The 19205-nt window shown below is 40.1% G+C and overlaps 1 protein-coding gene across 8 annotated transcripts in view; it reads right to left on the bottom strand.

Moving 5' to 3' along the window:
* KATNAL2 (katanin catalytic subunit A1 like 2) overlaps nucleotides 1–19205 on the bottom strand; it is a 78955-nt gene that overhangs the window by 38222 nt on the left and 21528 nt on the right. For 4 of the 8 annotated variants that reach the window (XM_070221032.1, XM_001498712.7, XM_005612882.4 and 1 more), the window contains exons 2-4: nucleotides 7837–7907; nucleotides 1984–2150; nucleotides 471–513 (exon numbers count right to left, since the gene is read on the bottom strand). In XM_070221032.1, coding sequence (XP_070077133.1) covers nucleotides 471–513; nucleotides 1984–2150; nucleotides 7837–7907 — 281 coding nt within the window. The remainder of the gene's footprint in view (nucleotides 1–470; nucleotides 514–1983; nucleotides 2151–7836; nucleotides 7908–19205) is intronic. The other 4 variants (XM_023647756.2, XM_070221033.1, XM_023647754.2 and 1 more) reach the window with 2 other exon arrangements.

Here is a 19205-nt window from a genome sequence, read left to right as displayed (position 1 = left end):
AGGAGGGGAAAACAAACACCCGATTCTCCTTAGACAATCGGAACACGTGATTTGGGAGTGCACAAAGAAATGACAGGTATGATTTAAAAAGGGAACACAATACTTCTTGGGCGCTCACTATGTGCTTGGAACTCGTTATGTGTCAGAAACTTATTCCAAGCTTATAAGTAGCAAAGCCAGGAATTGACCCTGGGTCTTTTAATCTCTTAAGTCCATACTTTTCATACCACACAGCTTAGAAAGACAGAGCATCACTGGATAAAATTATTTGTGGCAAAACCAGGAGAACCAACAGACTCTGGCCTGTCTGTAATATGAGAGGAACCCATGACTGGGCCCACCAAGGTCACATGACCGCAGTCTGGTATTGCTGGTAGACAGTCACAGGGCTGCCCTGGAGAATCTTCTGGAAAGGGATCCCATAAATTCCCAGAGCTGAGTTGGTCAAGTTGAGTTACTATTCACTTTACCTTCTGGTCTTTCCTCCACTTCTTTGTGGCAAATTATTTTCTGCTGTAGCAAAACAAATATTGGGAGAAAAGGAAAGAATTTTATTTTTAAGAGGAAGTGATTTTTCGATTAGCAGACATTTGGTCCTGCCCAAAACTTCCATAAGATATTTGGTAGATGCCAAAAGGTCCTGACATTTGGTCCTGTCCAAAATGTCCATGAGCATATTTGGCCCATGCCAAATGATTTTAGACAGGACCAAATATTGAGGACCTTTTGGCGTGAGCCAAATGTCTCCATGGGCGTTTTGGAGAAGACCAAATATTAAGGACCTTTTGGTTTGGACCCAATGACTTATGAGCATTTTGGACAGGACCTTATGAGCGTTTCCTACAGGGCCCCAAAGGCCTCAGATATTAAACATGTTGGAGACTATGGACCTAGTGGCAACTCCAATGTGGGCTAGCTTTATAATTACCATTTCATTAAGTTTTCATAAACTTGACACCATTTTGCTATGATCTGTGGGACAACAGGGTGATTGCATGAGTCTGGCAGAGAACATTTATCAGTCATACTCTGCCAGTTTACCTTAAAATAAAGACATTATATCCAATATCCCAGGAGAATGTGGTTCTAGAAATGTGCAATCTAGAAATCAGATCATGTCAGTAATAGTCCTGGTGGCCCAATGGTTAGGATTCAGTGCTTTCTCTACCAACACCTGGATGCAAAAACCAGCCAAGGATGCCAAGCTCTGAATCCTGCATTGAAAGGGAGCTCAGATAAAATACTTCTTTCTCAGAGCCCTTCCAGCTCTGAGATTCGGCCCTGGCTATTTTTAATTGATGTTCCTCTTGGTTTCCTGGTCCCCACATGAAATGTTAAAGTCTGTGGCTTAACAAGTGCCTTGTAAACAGGACAATGATCTCCCTTGGTTTATAATTACTTCCCCCACTTACAGACTTCTAAGTCAATGTTACTACAAAACATAGGGCCCTCACTTTAGATCTTTCCTCCAGCCAGCCTCCTTGACTGCTAACCTATACTGGGTCTTTGCATTATATTGATCATTATCTGGATTGATGGCTTTCAGAAGCATTTCATTATCTATACATGAGCTATTAGCTTCACCAATACTCATTTTCATGTTGTTTTCAAGATAGATAATAGGTCTTCCTAGCAAGAAAAAAGTCTTCTGTCATTTATCCTCTTCTAACAGCTCTTTCCACCTCTAAAGAAATGAAAGTAATGTCGTTCTTCTAAAAAGTACCTGTGATATACTGGGGTTTTGCTTTCATTGCCCTAAAACACACATTCCTCAAATAAATGCCAACACGAATAAAGGGACGTCAATGTCCAGAAGATCATGTTTAAATTGTCTGCACTGGATCTAAGAGAAGCCAAATAATCTTCCTGGTCTACTCTTTCAGTGCAGGACAGGGGGGCACCATCTATCTGGGAATAAAATGAGGAAGAAACACTAATCTTAAAGACAAGATAGAGCCTAATTTCTAGAAAATAGCCAAATACCTGGGTCTGATGCCTTTTTGACAATTTTTGGGTATTTCTGGAATTTTACAAAGTAATAGCTCTCGTATTCCATCAGAATAGTTTCAAGATCAACGTTGTCACAGACTTCAAAGCGTCGTAAGCCCAGTTTAGTTTCTTGCTCCAAAGCATTGGCTGTATCAATATATCTGACCGTTTCACAAAAGAAAAAAAACAAGAAAATTAACTGGGTAAAAAGAATAAAGGCTAACAGCATTAAAAATCCAAAGAGATTCAATACAAAGTGTATGCTTATATTAAATAGTACATTAGATGAAAACTAAAATATGTGAGGTTTGCCTGTAGAGTAAGGAGCCCATATACATCAAATGTAGCCAAACATTGTCTTTCAAAGAGGTTGCCTCTGGAAGCTACATATTTATTCCAATGACATCATGATTGTTCAAAATGTTTTGGGGAGTAATTAAAAGTCAAATAAGTAAATCAAAGAAGAAGTCTTGTGATTTACCTTTACCCATTAGTAACCAAAAATGAGTATTTGCCCAACTTGATTACCTCTTTATTTACCAGGATTCATTTTAGGTAACATTTTGCAACTGCTAAAACCCAAATTCAACCCCAAAATGTATGATTTACCACCACTGAGGTGGTGGAAATTCAAAAGTGAGGCAATTCAAAAGAATATATCATAAGCTCTGAAGGAAATTCCAAAAATATGTTGGTCAACATCATCGAGGAAGTTTAGCCTAAGAAGACATCATCCACCTGGATGTATTATTTCTGGTAATCTTTTCATCAGTCACACATTACACTACCAGGTGCCTCTGTACGTAAGTAGTGTTTACACCGTGGGTTCTTCGCTGTCATTTTCAACTTATTTGTTCGTAAAGACTGTCCTACTTAAGTGAGCTTAGCGATAAAAGCAGAGGCCTTCTCTCACAGTCCTCTGAAAGTGGAAAGACTCTCCAGGTCTTAATCCTGGTTCTTAACTTCTTTTTAAAATCAAGGACTCTCTCCTGAGAAATGTGCACATGCGCCAATATGTACAAATTAGCACACAATTTCAGGGGCTCATCCAAGGATCTCAGATTAAGAATTCCTGCTGCAGGTCAGATTTCTATCTGTTTGATTTGAATCTTGGGAAGATAGAAGGAGAAAACCTTTTTTTTTTTTTATTGTGCTCTCTTCCCTGGCCCAGATTCAGGCCAGTTGGAAGATTGAACTTTCTTAAAAGAGGTTTCTTAAAAGAGATTATGTCCAACGACCTTGCTAATTTTAAAGAATTTGCAAACGTCAATGAACTGTAGTCAGTCAGCTTCTGTACTTATTGATGGCTCATTAGGCTTCTGCATTACGTCTTAATCCCCATTTTACAGAGAGAAAAACTAAATCAATTTTTTTATTAATAATTTGTGTTTAGCATGAAGTAATACATGCTCACTTAAGAAAAAATTAAAAAATACCCATAAGTCAAAAGAAAATTCAACCAGTCAGAGATAATGACTATCAACATTTTCTCTATTTTTCCAAACACTTTTCAATGACTAAACACACATAGACTTACATATCTGCACTGGTAAAGCAGGAAAAAAAAATGACGGAAGATGGGAACACACACTATTACTTGTGGTCTTTACTGACATCACATTATATTCTGAACTCTTTCCAGGATCACGGAGTTTTCGCTTAAACAAAAATTACAAGAATAGGTGATGGCAGGCCCCGTATTTCCTAAACTAATTGATCTGGGGAATAAGTATAGATTGCTTCTGTACGTTTCTGTTACCCTGTTTGAGCTTGAATGAGGTCTGAACTTGAGAGGCTTGGCAAGAGCAGCCGCTAGAGGTTCTTAACCAACAGACAGGACAGGACTCCAGGAAGAGGAGCGAGCAGTAATGAGCAGAGCACGGCAGGAGATGGGAAAGCTCTTAACAAGCACTCAGGCCAGAGAGATGCACCTGTAGTCTTACAAGAGCCAGCATCCATGACCATCCACTGTCTGATTTTACCAACTCTCCCCCACGCATCCAAACTCTGCTCTTTATGTTTCCCTAACTGTCCGCTCATGCCACACCCCTTCTCTCTCTGCCCCTGCCTAGAATGTCCTCGTCCATCACATCTGTCTATCCACATTCTACACATCTTTCAAGACCAGCTCACATCGCCTTCTCTACAAAGCTTTCTCTAATTGTTTATTCCAATCCACAATCATCTATCTTCTTTGCTAAATTCTTAGTATTTTGTTAAAGGCGGTCTATTTTTCTGCCACTGATATGTCCTTAAAAACACCCATAGTTCGCTTTTCATCTTGATAACTCACTCCTAAGTCCCTTTCCCAGCAGGTCTCAGGAAAATGCAACTCTAGCAGAATTCACATTGACTCGAGATGCAAGGGGCCATCTTGTGGCAGAAAGGGGAAATGCATGCTTTGTAAACACGCAGTAAGCTCTCCAGGCCGCAACAGCACCTGCAGGAGAAGGGATAGCTAGTCTGACTTTTGTTTTTCTGGCTTTTTGTTTTTACAGTTCTACTTTCTGATAGAGTTTCTGGAATACAAAATATATTACAATAAAAATCAAGAATTATCTGTGTAAACGACTGTGCCTTGCTTTCTAATTATTCTACCCATCTACATGCCAGTAAGTTCCTCAGTGGCTATTCAAACGACATGTACTGAGCATCTATTAACACTATGCTTACAGTCCTGGGCTCTTGTAAGATGAGTTCAAGTTTTATAAGAGTCGATTAATCTATGAAGGCAACATTTCTCAAAGTTTTCCATGGAAAACTAGTCCCTAAAGATGGCCTGTGAAAAAATGTGTTCCTTGTTCAAACTGGTTTGCAAAACCCTGAATACTGTGACATTAGCACAGATGTTCCCATTGCACATTAGTCAAGCAGATGATCTGAGAAGTCCTGAAATAAGGGAATCTGTTTAACTTAGTTTTACCCAATGTTTGCCAAGCTTATTTGATCACAAAACTCTCTTAACGTAACATCTATTAACATTCTGCAGAACCACTGTTCCACACACTTAGAAAACACAGCCTTGAGGTGTCTTAGCCCAGGATTATTTTAATGGAGCTGAGATTTAATAAAAAGATAAAGCAAAATGGGCCAAACCCACATTCCAATTGCTTTAAGTTCTTTGATGAACCAGGTTCGGTATTAAAAGCGTAAAATCCAAATTCCACATCCTCCATAGTAAAATGAGCAAGTGCTCATACGTGCTTACCTTGTGTCAGGCACTATACTAAGCATGTCACATATTTAGTTCTCATACTAACAGCATCTACCTGATACTTGAACACCACCTCCCATTACTCCATTTTATAGGCAAGGGAACTGAGGAAAAAAGAGAATAAGTAACTTGCCCACGGTCACTGGTTACCAAGGAGTAGAGTGGGCATTTGAACCAAGGCAGTCTGCCTCCCAAGACCATGTGCCTATCCAGGAAGCCCTTCCTACCAGGCTAACCCACCAGCCCTTATCTCAAAGCAGACACCTGGCACCATGCTGCCCTTGGAACTGCTTTCCATAGATGGGTGGTGAATGGTGAGGAACAACCCACCGCCTGGCTCATCAATTTCAAGAACATCCCCTTATTCCAGATGGAGAAACAGAGGCACAGAGAGGACCAAATTCAGCCTTGTTCTGCTTGGGCTCTCGCTTCTACCCCACTTCTGTGTGTGGACACAGAGATTTAGCAGTTGAGCATCAGTTGACTGGTCTGCCTGCTAACCGTCTGAGAGGAAGCACTCATTTCTCTAGTCTGAGACTGGTGGTGACGAGGAAAGAATGAGTTGTTTATTATTTAAGTAAAATTTAAATCCCCAACACTGAAAAGAGAAGTGTTTGATAGAACTGTGTGTTTCAAAGTAAGCGGACTGAGAAATGTTTTTATGTTAAAGATGGTGCAGCCCATCACGTTTATAGTGGGGAAAAAAGCCATTTCCAAAATTGTGATATTGAAGTGTTATGAGAAAGGCCACATTTTGTAATTAAAGATCTTACATGATCAGTCAGGGGGAGAAAATAAATCAGGTTACTCACTAACAAAGTTTGCTCAAAGGTGCAGTGTTATAATTAGTCCCCAAAACGCATGCATCCGAAATTTTGGCGAAAAACTCAAATCCTTTAATGACTTGAGTCATAAAAGAATGCTTAAGTACAGTTGCAGAGATTTCATTTTCTGACTTTAAAACGCCATATTTAAAAGAATTAAAAACCTCAAGAAATATGGCCCACCCACATTTTGATCTTCCTGAGGTGATCCTCAGAGAAAATCAGACCTTCCACGTTGGAGCAAAGGAACAGGACCCTAGAAGGCTTCTGGAGGGAGACAGGCCTAGAAAGTGCCCCCACTTAGAGCCAGCTGACTTTTAGTGAGCTCCTTGACTCCCCTAAGTCTCAGTTTCTTCAAGTGTAAAATGGGGACCTTAATACTTCCCATAAAATTTAAAAGTTCCTCAAGGTCTCTCGAATGCTCATTCCCCTGGAGAGGGAGATAGGTTTATTTAAAACGGCTGTTGCTGGCTGGTTCCGAGAAACAACGATGAACTCTCGCTTCCCTCTCAGCTGCCTCGGCCCGCCTCATCTCTTTCCTCCCTTCCGCCCCAACTCTAGGGCTAGTGGGCTCTCAGATCTGACTTTTAGTCACAGCAGCTCCCTGATTCACTAGCAGCTACTCTGTGTCTCGGAAGAAGAGACGCTCATTCAGCCTTTTGGGAAAATGCCAGTAGCTGGTTGATTCTTCATGCTCTAACGAAGGATTTCTCCATCTTGGCATAATTGGCATTTGGGGCCAAATAACTCTTTGTTGTGGGGGCTGTCCCACACGTTGAAGGATATTTAGCAGTATCCCTGGCCTCTACCCACTGGATGCCAGTGGGACAGCCAAAAAGTTTTCCAGAATCACGAAATGACCCCCCAGGGGCAAAAATCACTCCAGTTGACAGCACTGCTCTAACTCAAAAGTTTTAAGCCCTAAACCTGCAACCTAAATATTTTCTTCCTGGCTGAAACTTGAAAAGAAAGGAAGCTCTAAACAGTACCCTTCAGACACTGTGGATCAGTTCTCTTCCTCTCACAATACCCAGCATGTCAGCAGCCTTCATTGCAAGGGCTTGCTCCTTTTTAAAGGAGGTAGGTAGCCAAACTCAAGTGCCTTCCAATTTCCTCCTCTTGCCAGTTATAGAACGGGCATCGCACGGAAAACAGAACTGAGCATAGATGGTCCAGGTAAATGTAACACTTTTATTTTGAGGGACGGAAAAATGAGGAATAGGAGCATTATTTCTGTGTACAGAGCCAGGAATGGGACCCCAGGAACCTCATTTGAAAGACCTACGCTCTCTTCAAACCTGAACAAAGGGAAAGTATCTCATGAGCTGGGTAGCTTTGCATCACGTGGAAAATATCTAGGCAAATGAGGCAGTACAAGTCTGGGTCTCTGTTGTGGGGGCGGGGCAAGGATAGGTGGGCGGAGGGGATTTCTAGGACAGTGAAGCTATTCTGTGTGCTATGACTACAATGGTGGATGGATGACATTATGCATTTGTCAAAACTCAGAGAACTGTACAAGAGTGAACCCTGATGTAAACTATGGACTCTAGCTAATAATGATATATCGACATTGGTTCATCAATTGTAACACACGTACCACGCCAACGTAAGATGTTAATAATAGGGGTGACTGGGTGGGGGTAGGGAGTTGCCAGTAAATGAGAACTCTCTGCACTTTCTGCTCAATTTCTCCGTAAATATAAAACTGCTCTAAAAAATAAAGTCTATTAATTGTTTTTAAAAGTATATGTCTGGAAAAGTAGAAGTCAAAGAGGAATCATCTGTGTAAATATTTGTAAGATAACATACCCTTCTTGTGTTAAATAATGCAAAATCAAAATAAGAAGATTTTTTCGTCGTGCTTCTGTCCTCATCTCGTACTGTGAACAAAAAGGAAAATTTAGATGGGACGACAATGAGATATAACATTCCTTTTATAGCAATAAACCCCTGAAGGTAAATGTAACCTGTCAAAACCAAGAAGCCTGACTTAAAGGCTGGAAGGCATTTTGAGGTCTCGAAGGACATATAAAGTTGTTTTCCATTGTTATTTTCTTCTTGGAGCTGCCTTCTCGATTATAAACTGAAGACATAATGATTTAAATTAGGATTGTGCTTTACTAGTTAAACTCTTACTGCCAAGCTAATTAGCACTTTATTGCTGGTAACCACAAAGAAATGAACACACACATTCCTACATGGACCAGGTTAAGGATGTGATGATAAAGATAAACTCATGAGCCAGAAATCAGCTCTGACTTCACAGGTACTTACCTGCTGCTACATCTTAGGTCCACTCAGAGTCCCACCCAGTCTCTGCACAAACGTGGAGACAGTTCCAACAGACCACCCAGGGAGACTGCACAGCCCAGCGTTTAGAATATCCCCTGAGAGCAGTAGGGGCCATAAAAGGGACATCCCTGCGTAATAACGTCCTTATTCAAGCTGGATGAATTTGTACATTGTGCTGTGTTTACTTATCTGAGATCTCAAATTCCCCTGAAATGTATTCATAAAACACTTACTTTCAATAATACTTCCCTTATTTGAAAATAAGTCATCTAACATCTTCGTCTAAGGAGAGCACAGGTAAGAACTGGATAAAAGTAAAAAAGACCCCTGGTGGCCCAGATTTCATCATACAATCTATGCACAGACACTCACGCTCATGACACATATGAAAACTTTACAGGCATTCGTCCAAAGCTTTCTAAAATTTAATGTAATAAAATTAAAACATACGTAAAGGGGCCGGCCCTGTGGCCGAGTGGTTAAGTTCATGCGCCCGGCTTCGGTGGCCCGGGGTTTCGCCTATCGTATCCCGGGGGCGGACATGGCACGGCTGGTCAGGCCATGCTGAGGCAGTGTCCCACATGCCACAACTAGAAGGACCCACAACTAAAATATACAACTATGTACTGGGGGGCATTTGGGGAGAAAAAGCAGAAAAAAAAGAAGAAGATTGGCAACAGTTATTAGCTCAGGTGCCAATCTTTAAAAAAACAAACCAACCAACCATATGTACAGTTGTTTAAAAATCAAATAGCATTATAATTTTTTTCTTTTTAAGTTGCTTTTTTTTTAACTTAACTTTCTTTTTGTTTGTTTGTTTGTTTTTGAGGAAGATTGGCCTTGAGCTAACATCTGTTGCCAATCTTCCTGTTTTTTTTTCTTCTTCTCCTCAAAGCCCCCCAGTACATAGTTGTATATTCTAGTCGTAGGTGCTTCTAGTTGTGCTGTGTGGGACGCCGCCTCAGTATGGATTGATGAGCAGTGCTAGGTCCATGCCCAGGATTCAAACCAGTGAACCCCAGGCTGCTGAAGCGGAGTGTGTGAACTTAACCACTCGGCCGGGGGCTGGCCCCTTAAGTTGCATTTTTACTGTGATATAATATATATAGCACAAAATTTACCATTTTGACCATTTTCAAGTGTACAGTTTAGTGGCACTAAGTACATTCAAATTATTATGCAACCATCACTACCATCCATCTTCAGAACTTTTTTATCTTCCCCAACTGAAACTCTGTATTCATTAAACAATAACTCCTCACCTCTGTTCCCCTCCCCCCAATCGCTGGCAACCCCCATTCCACTCTCTGCCTCTATGAATTTGCCTATTCCAGGAACCCATATAAGTGGACTCACACAGTATTTGTCCTTTTGTGTCTGGCTTATTTCGCTCATCATAATGTCATCAAGGTTCACCCATGTCACAGTGTGTCAAAATCTCTTCCTTTTTAAGGCTGAATAATATAGTACTATAAATTTTTTTTAAAAAATGGTCTTCTGCCCCACTCCATTACTCGACCCCCCCACTCACTCCTTGGAAGCAACAACCTTAATTACGTTCTCTGTTTCTGCTATTTACCTCCACGTTTCTAAATATACCACTGTTTCATGATATATGAATACTAGACATTAACTCTTCACTTTCTGTTAAGGTAGATGAGGATTAAGCTGTCTTACACAATTCTCACCCACCCCTCCTCATACAGTTATATCAATATTCAGTGATGACATTATTATGATGGTATAAAAAAGTACTGTGGTTACTTTTCCACTTCTGTACAAAATTATCTTTCTGAGAAGAATAATTGCCTCATTTTTTAAATTTGGCTAACTTTCTATATACCTATAGCTAATTTTCAAACACCAACACATCTGTAAAAGTCCCTCATATCACTTTCTACACCATCAAATACACCGGATAGTATGTCAATTACACATCCCCCTCCCTCTAGGGTCTAGGGTCTTTGAAATTTCCCTGCATTGGATCCCCTAGAAATGGAGTCTTCTCCTTTACTGCTCACTCGCTTCATTTAGCAGTTTGCATCCTCTTGAGTAAAGGTACACAGAGATAAATGTGGTTGAGAATTTGCACGGCCAAAAGTGTCTTGATTCTACTTTAAATGTGATAGTTTGAAAGGGCATAGCATTGCCATTCTTATTCCTTTGCATGTAATGTGTATTTTCTGCCCAGGCAGCCTTTAGCATCTTATTTTGAACTCTGGTGTTCTAAATTATACAACTTCCTTGGTGCGGGTCTTTTTCCATTCACTGTGCTGGCTGTTGTCAAGCGGGACATTCCCATGCTCCCATTCTTAGAAAATTTCTTTTATTTCTTTGATAAATCACTCCTCTCTGTTTTCTTTTCCTTTTTTTAAGAACTTCTATTAATTGAATGGGGCGTATCCCAGATTAATCTTTTAGGATTCTTTTTTTTTTTCCTATAGTGTCCCATTTCTTTGTTTCTTTTTTCTATTTTTGGGGGCAATTTCCTTCACCTTGTCTTTGAACCATTCTACAGAATTTAGTTAGACTATCGTATTTTTAATTTCCAAGAGTTTGTTCTTATTCTCTGATTGTTCCTTTTCCACATCGTTTGCTTCTTGTTTTTTGAATGCACTATTCTCTCAATTCAAAGTCATAATGAAGAGGTTCAATTACGTTCAATATTTGCTGTTTAAGGAGGCATGTAAAACACTCTAAACCTATTTTATAAAGATATCCATCCAAAACAATTCAAATAAAATGTTGTTGCTTAAGGTGATAAGCTTTTACTCAGATTGCTAGAAAACACAGCAAGTAAAACAAAGTTTCACTTATTCAACCAAAACTTATGTTGTTTTCTGCCATTCAAAAGGTAGTTACTGTTTTTAAAAATGAATTTGCATTTTATTTATTACACAGCTTTACACACATTTGTTGTTTTATTGATGCTGTTAGTTAAATGTTTTGCTTTGAATTTAGTCTAAAATAAATAAAAATCAGTGTTCTCAGAAGTCCAACAGAAAAGGAGATTAAAGGAAAATTACAATCTTCAAAGTAATAAAATATGTAACATAAACACTAGTGACTTAGACTAGGAGAAAATATTTACAAGACACATCTGATAAAGGGCTGTTATCCAAAATATATGAAGAGCTCTTAAGATTCAACAATAAAAAGCAAATAATCCAATTAAAAATGGCAAAAGACATGAACAGACACTTCACAAAAGAACATACACAGATGACAATAAACACATGAAAAGATACTTAACATCATATGTCATCAGGATATGGCAAATTAAAACAACAAGATACCACTACACACCTGTTGGAATGGTGAAAATCCAAAACACTAACAACGTTAATTGCTAGTGAGGATGCAAAATGGTACAGCCACTTTGGAAGACAGTTTGGTGATTTTTTACAAAAGTAAACATACTCTTGCCATAGGACCCAGTATTTACCCAAAAGAGCTGAAAATTTATGTCTACACTCAAACCTGCACGCTGACATTTATGGCAGATTTACTCATAATCGCAAAAAGCAACCACAATGTCCTTCAGTAGGTGAATAGATAAACTGTGGTACATCAACACAATGGAATATTCTTCAGCTCTAAAATGAAAGGAGCTACCAAGCCATGAAAACACTTGGGGCAAACTTAGATGCATATTACTAGGTGAAAGAAGCCAGTCTGAAAAGGTTGTATACTGTATGATTCCAACTACACGACATTCTGGAAAAGGCAAAACTGTGAAGACAATAAAAAGATGAGTTGTGGCCAGGGGTTAGAGGAGAGGGAGGGAAGCAGAGCCAGAAGATTTTTAGGGCAGTGAAACTCTTCTGCATGATATTATAATGGTGGATACACATCATTATACATTTGTCAAATCCATAGAATGTACACCACCAAAAGTGAACTCTAATGTAAACTACAGACTTTGGGTGATAATGATGTGTCAATGAGGTTCATCTGATGTGGGATATTGATAGTGAAGGAGCTTGTGCATGAGTACAGGCAGAGGAAATATGGGAATTCTCTGTCTTTTCCACTCAACTTTGCTGCGAACCTAAAACTGCTCTAAAAAATAATGTGTAATTTTTTTAAAGTAGTGACATTGTTAAAGAAATATGTCAGACCCGATGTATTTAAATGGAGTCACTCTTCAAAGCAGTCATGTTGGCAGGCCATGCTTTTATTCCATCACTCAAAACATTTAAAATTGTCTTCATTGGGCCAGTCCAGTGGCCAAGTGGTTAAGTCCACGTGCTCCACTTTGGTGGCCCAGGGCTTCACCACTTTGAATCCTGGGCGTGGACCTAGCACCGCTCATTAGGCCATGCTGAGGCAGCGCCCCACATGCCACAACTAGAATATACAACTACGTACTGGGGGGCTTTGGGGAGAAGGAGAAGTAGAAAAAGAAAGATCAGCAACAGATACTAGCTCAGGGCCAATCTTGAAGAAAAAACATTGTCTTCAGTGTAGATCAATAACCACAGTCTTCCTCTAGCCCACATTTACAAAAATAGTATGTGGCTACTGTAGAAAACTAGGACGATACACAAAGACGTAAGAAAAAAACAAAACCTTTTGGTCACATTCCTTCAGTCTTCTTACTACATAAGCTTCTCATGTGTTTTGATAACCTGTTTTTTTTCTTAAAAACACTTTGTAAGTATTTTTCCAAGTAATTAAAAGTTTTTTAAAACATAACTTCATTAATTAATGACCGCAGATAATGTACAACAACTTAACCAACTCTCTGTTTTTGGATAGTCCTGTTATTTGAAGTTATGCCTCATCCAATTTAAGAACACACTTTATTAGCAGATTTGACTATTTCTAAAATCAAAATTCATCCTCACGGACAGATCTGACATCAGGAGAGCTTTAAAATGCATAACAGGCCATTCTGAAAAAATGACACAGGGTACATTTCTCCCTCTGTCTTTGATGAGACCCCTTTAGTTAGGGAGGGTTACCACGCCAGAAAGCGAATTACCAAGAAGGAATAAAGATCGAGAAGGCAATTACAGTAATCTTCTTTGCTATTTTGTATTTGTTATTATGAACATATAATTCATATAGAAGAGTGTATAAAACATCCATTCATTTTTAATAATAATAATAATAAAAACAGACACCACCCTGGGAAAGACCCCAAGCACCTTCAGTATCTTCGAAATTCCCTCACATGCTCCTCTCAGAGGTTTCTCTACCTCCCACCAGAAGTAACTACCATCCTGACTTTTATACTAATCATTCCCTTTTTCTTATGGTTTTACCAACTGTGTATGCCTCCTTTAAAACATATTGTTTAGTTTTCACATTTTTGAACTCTATATTAATAGAATATGCTTTATTTTTTGTGACTACTTTTCTTCCAAACTATGTAATTTCCTCAACAAAAGTTCACATCAGAGCAAAGGCTTCCATATGATCCAGCTGTTCCATACAATCTCTACTTTAATCATCTGCTTCCACTGCTTTCTAGCCCGTGGGCATAATTTCACAGTGTCTTACAGGTCGCTCTCAAACGTCTTGCAAAGTAACTCTTCTCTTTCCCACAAGATGGAAGTATCATTAAATATTTCTTCAAGTCGCCCAGAGTACCTGCCATGGTGCCAAGTGCTAAGTAGAGACTGATATATCTTGATAGGTTCACTAGATAGTTGTTTTTTTCAAACTGCAGGTCGTGAAATCAACTTAGATTACAAGCAGTACAGGTTAATGCAGTAGAATTATCACAAAATGCGTAACAGGTAAGAAGGTTTAGTATTGCTTCGTGAAATTTTGTTGCATTTGCATATGTGTGTGTGCATGTGTGTGTGTGTGTGTGTGTGTACTGGATCTCAGTCTAAGATGTCTTACAAGTTGGTCACAGTAACAAAGTTTGAAAGCCACTATACAAAACGACATTATCCTGATATTAAGATGTCCAACACTGGCAGTTTTCACTCATCTTTCTGAAGATGTTGACAACAGCAACTCTTGGAGAAGACTGAAGTCTTTCTGATTACCAAAATTAGCAATGTAGTCAGTTTCTCCCCATTCTAACTTGATTTGCCTCGCCTATAGTGCCATCTAGTGTATTAGGAGGAGGAAGCACGTCATGAATTCAGGTAGTTGCAAATGATTATTTGCATAATAATGACGACAATCATCACAAAACTCCATCCAAATCAAGTTTGCAAAATAAAAATATAACCGCATATTAAACAAGCAGTAATAAAATTGAGGGGATATGTTTCTAAATGTACAAATTCTCAAACTCATGCTTGGGATTTTGTCTCAGAATTTTAGGAGGCTAGAAGGTACCTGGAGATCATTGCATCTCAGGAATCGAGATCCAGAAGAATTAAGAGATTTGCTCAAAAGCCTGCAAAGAGTTGGGAGCAGAACCCAGGTCTCCTGGCTCCCAGGCCAATGCTCTTCCCACTCCTCCCCTGATTTGACCCCTCCTCGTCAATCTCCACCCCCACCCCCCACACATTCACTCCAGGCCAGAGAAGCTCCTCTTCTAATTTGCCAAATCTGCCAAATCTAACAACTGTGGTTCCCAGCCAGTCTTCCTTAGCCGACCTCACATAGTAACAAATGAGTGGTGTCTCTTATGATCCCTCAAACCTAATATCCCACAGTTTTAGTGGCCATTTCAAAGCAATTACTGGCTAGACCTCCTTCAGGAATTTACTCACCTTGCTGCAGCAGGAGTGGTGTGTCTTGTAGGAGATTATGCTTTTGAATTTCTGAAGAGTCACAGACCTGCTGTAAATGAAGCTAATCCATCTCATTGGTACATAAAGTTCTTTGAGAACAAAAGGATTTGAATTAAAGAGCCATGAAAGCCATGTACATTCTCAGAGGGACAGCACTGGACACTGACTGGTGTCATTCCCAACTGGGCAGTGCTTTGCAAACTGTGGGGTGCTGTGCCAATATCATGGGCAGTGTTTGGTGGTGCCCAACAGCTGTTAGTCGCTTTGATCTTGTATTTCAGAGTCTCTCCATCCTTCACTCTGGAAACATGTGCTTCTTCCTAATCTAAACATGCACTGATGCAAATATTCTCTCATGACTAGGATACTGAAGAAAAATAACCAAGGGGTGTTTTGCTTGTGTTCCTCAGTACCACACACACTACACTGGGTTTGACTGATAGTTCTGAATTTCCTAAAGATGAGGGTCTGGGTAAATCCAGAAAACTCATTAGAGACATAGAAAAAGATCTTGGGAGAGATGTCTTAAAAAGGGGAGGGAGGGCCGGCCCTGTGGCCGAGTAGTTAAGTTCGTGCGCTCTGCTTCAGCAGCCCAGCGTTTCGCCAACTCGAATCCTGGGTGCGGACATGCCACCGCTTATCAAGCCATGCTGAGGCGGCATCCCACGTACCACAACTAGAAGGACCCACAACTAAAAATACACAACTATGTACCAGGGGGCTTTGGGAGAAAAAGGAAAAATAAAAAATCTTTAAAAACAAAAAAAGGGGAGGGGAGGGGGAAGAGAGGGCTGGGGTGGATGGGGGAGGTGACAGTTAATGGGTCCAGAGTTTCTTTTGGGGGTAATGAAAATGTTCTAAATTTATCAAGGTGATGGTTGCAGAACTCTGCAAATATATTAAGAGCCATTGAATTTTAAATGCACATTTGAAATTGGTGAGTTGCATGGTATGCAAATTATATCTCAATAAGGCTGTTTTAAAATGCAAAACATGGGGAAAGGTAGAGAAAAGAAGGCTAAAATGAATGTAAACAATTTGCGTAATTTTTTTGACCTGATATGTAAAATAAATGGTCTGACTGAAAATAGAAATAATTCCACGCAATATTTTGATTATTTAAACTGGAAATGGTGTGGGGGAAAGAGCTGCATATCATCCACAGCACGGTGAAGCCTGTTCACCATCCTGATAGCAGAGCCTGGTCACGTCTTGGGATGTGGCAATGACGCTTCTTTACTCGCTCTATTGGATCAGCTATAACAAGCTTGGTGAGTCAATGTGACTACAGGATAGACTCGCCAGACAGAAAAGAAAACACAAAACCATCCAGGTAGACATTTATTTCCCTTTATATTTTTTCTTTTTGGTTTTATCATAATTTGCAAATGCACATAAAAGTTGAAGAAATCACCTTAAGTTTTGTTAATATTTCTTCAGGTCATCTGGACAAAAATAAGCTTCTTTCGATGAGAATCTCAATTTTTTTTTTTCTTGAAGAAGATTAGCCCTGAGCTAACATCTACTGCCCATCCTCCTCTTCTTGCTGAGGATGGCTGGCCCTGAGCTACCATCCGTGCCCATCTTCCTCTACTTTATATGTGAGACGCCTACCACAGCATGGCTTGACAAGCAGTGCCATGTCCACACCTGGGAGCCAAACCAGCGAACCCAGGCCACTGAAGCGGAATGTGCAAACTTAACTGCTGCACCACCGGGCCAGCCTCTCAAATTTTTTAAATGCAGAAATTTTTAAAATTTTATCCAGATATTATCAAGAGTTGGCAAGGTGTGAAAGAATATGCACTCAGATCTAATTTGTGGAAACGTAAATTAATACAACCCTTTTATAGAGCAAATTGACAAAATTTATCAAAATGAAAAATGCACATACCCACTGACCCAGCAATTTCACTCCTGGCCATTTATACTACAGAAGATCAATTACACTATATTATAGAAATACTCCACATATGCATAATGATTAATGTTCAATGATGTTTAACACAGAATTATTTGTAGTCGCAAAAAATTAGAAATAATCTAAATGTCCATTAGTGGTTAAATAAATCATGGTACAGCCTTACTATGGAGCACTATGCACCAATAAAAAGAATGAGGTGTGGGGCTAGCCCAGTGGCCAAGTAGTTAAGTTCACATGCTCCACATCGGTGGCCTGGGGTTTGCTGGTTCAGATCCTGCACACAGACTTACGCACAGCTCATCAGGCCATGCTGTGGCAGCATCCCACATGGAAGAACTAGAATGACCTACAGCTGGGATATACAACTACGTCCTGGGGCTTTGGGGAGAAAAAAAAAAGAATGAGGTGGATGGATATGTACCAAGGAGGAAAGATTTTGAGGACATCATGTTTTCTCTCCACCCACTCACTGCGCACTCCCAAATATTATGTGAATTAGGGAAAGAAAGTTAGAATTAAAAGTAATACTTAAATTTGACAAAGAAAAACTTCACTTAGTACAAAAAGTTTAAAAGGAAACGTTTCTCTTTTTCCCCTTTAATTATTGTTAATTTCTTGTGTAATAGCTCTGGAAGGGGTTTATTAATATCTCAACATATATATGCACAAACTTTTTTAAATTTACAGAAATGGAATCATTTTGTATATATTGCTGCATATCTTGCTTTTTTTCCACTTAATAATATATCTTGAAAGTCTTGCTATATAAGCATACGCAGATCCACCTAATTCTAAAACATATTGTAAACTGAAAAATCACAGAAATAGGGGCCAGCCCGGTGACACAGCAGTTAAGTTTGCACGTTCCGCTTCAGCGGCCAGGAGTTCGCCAGTTCGGATCCTGGGTGCGGACGTGGCACCGCTTGGCACGCCATGCTGTGGTAGGCGTCCCACGTATAAAGTAGAGGAAGATGGGCACGGATGTTGGCTCAGGGCCAGTCTTCCTCTGCGAAAAGAGGAGGATTGGCAGCAGTTAGCTCAGGGCTAATCTTCCTCAAAAAAAAAAAAAAAAAAATCACAGAAATGCACATCCACACTCTCTCACACATAGAAAAAGGAAGGAATAAAAACCTAGATATGATAGCATAGCCAGAAGGTCCTACAACTAGAATATAGAACTATCTACTGGGGGACTTTGGGGAGAAGAAGAAGAAGAAAAAAAAAAATATTGGCAACAGATGTTAGCTCAGGTGCCAATCTGAAAAAAAAACAAAACAAAAACCTAGATATGTAGTTACCTTTGGGGAGAGGAATGGGATGGGGGGACAGCAGTTTAAGTTTTAATCCAGGCACTTCTGAATTGTTTCAATTTAATACTTTGGCAAGTGAAAAGCGAACAAACACTTTGGCTTGGGTTCAACTGTTCACAGATCAGAAAACTTCCAGGCCAAGGAATTACGTCATGGCCTTGGTAGATGAGCCACTGGGACATGGGAGTTCCCTGCCCCAGCTTCAGTAGCTGTGGGGTGGAGGCAGGAGTCCCGACACTGATGCTGGCCTCAGGTGTCCTCATTCACCAGGAGGGAAAGATCCATACAAAGTCACTCAACGGCCTCTCCTCCTCCACACCTCACTTCCCACCCCCGTGTCCCCAACCCCAACCTCCTTCCTTTCACATGTGTATTCACAGAGGCAGAGAAACTTAGGAGTCTGATTGTCCACTATCTGCAGGCAGGGCCTTAGTTTCACGGCTGCCCTAACAAAACTCGAGCTGGAGGATTTGTTAGAATTATTTCCCTCAAATTCCTTTCAGAATCGTGGAGAGTTGTTTAAAGAGCGAACCCCTAACCTAGTGAACTCGCTGTAGATCAGGATGAAAAGGGAGGCCAAGCTCGACTCTCGGGACGGAGGGACCTGCAGATCCTAAGCTGATCTGAGCAAGGCAGACATATTCTTCAAAGAATATAAATAACCTATCCGAGGCTTTGGCTGATAAATCAGACGTTTTCATTACATTCCAGGAAAATGGTAGCTGTCCCAACCCCAGTCAAGAGTATGTCCAGGGTTTTGGGCTGGAATCAGAAAGTCTGGCAAACAGTCCTGATCTCTACGGCAGATGCTGGCGGTTGAGGGACGCCCTTTGGTTCAGTGATTCAGAATCCCGTCTGCTAATGAGGCAGCTTCAAAAGTGGCTTTCTTACTATGCGGATTGTGAAACGGCTTGTACCTGAGGTCTCCACGTCTTGAAATAATAATGC

This window comes from Equus caballus, chromosome 8, assembly GCF_041296265.1.
Source record: "Equus caballus isolate H_3958 breed thoroughbred chromosome 8, TB-T2T, whole genome shotgun sequence".
NCBI lineage: Eukaryota > Metazoa > Chordata > Mammalia > Perissodactyla > Equidae > Equus > Equus caballus.
This window is presented reverse-complemented; position numbering and strand designations above follow the sequence as displayed.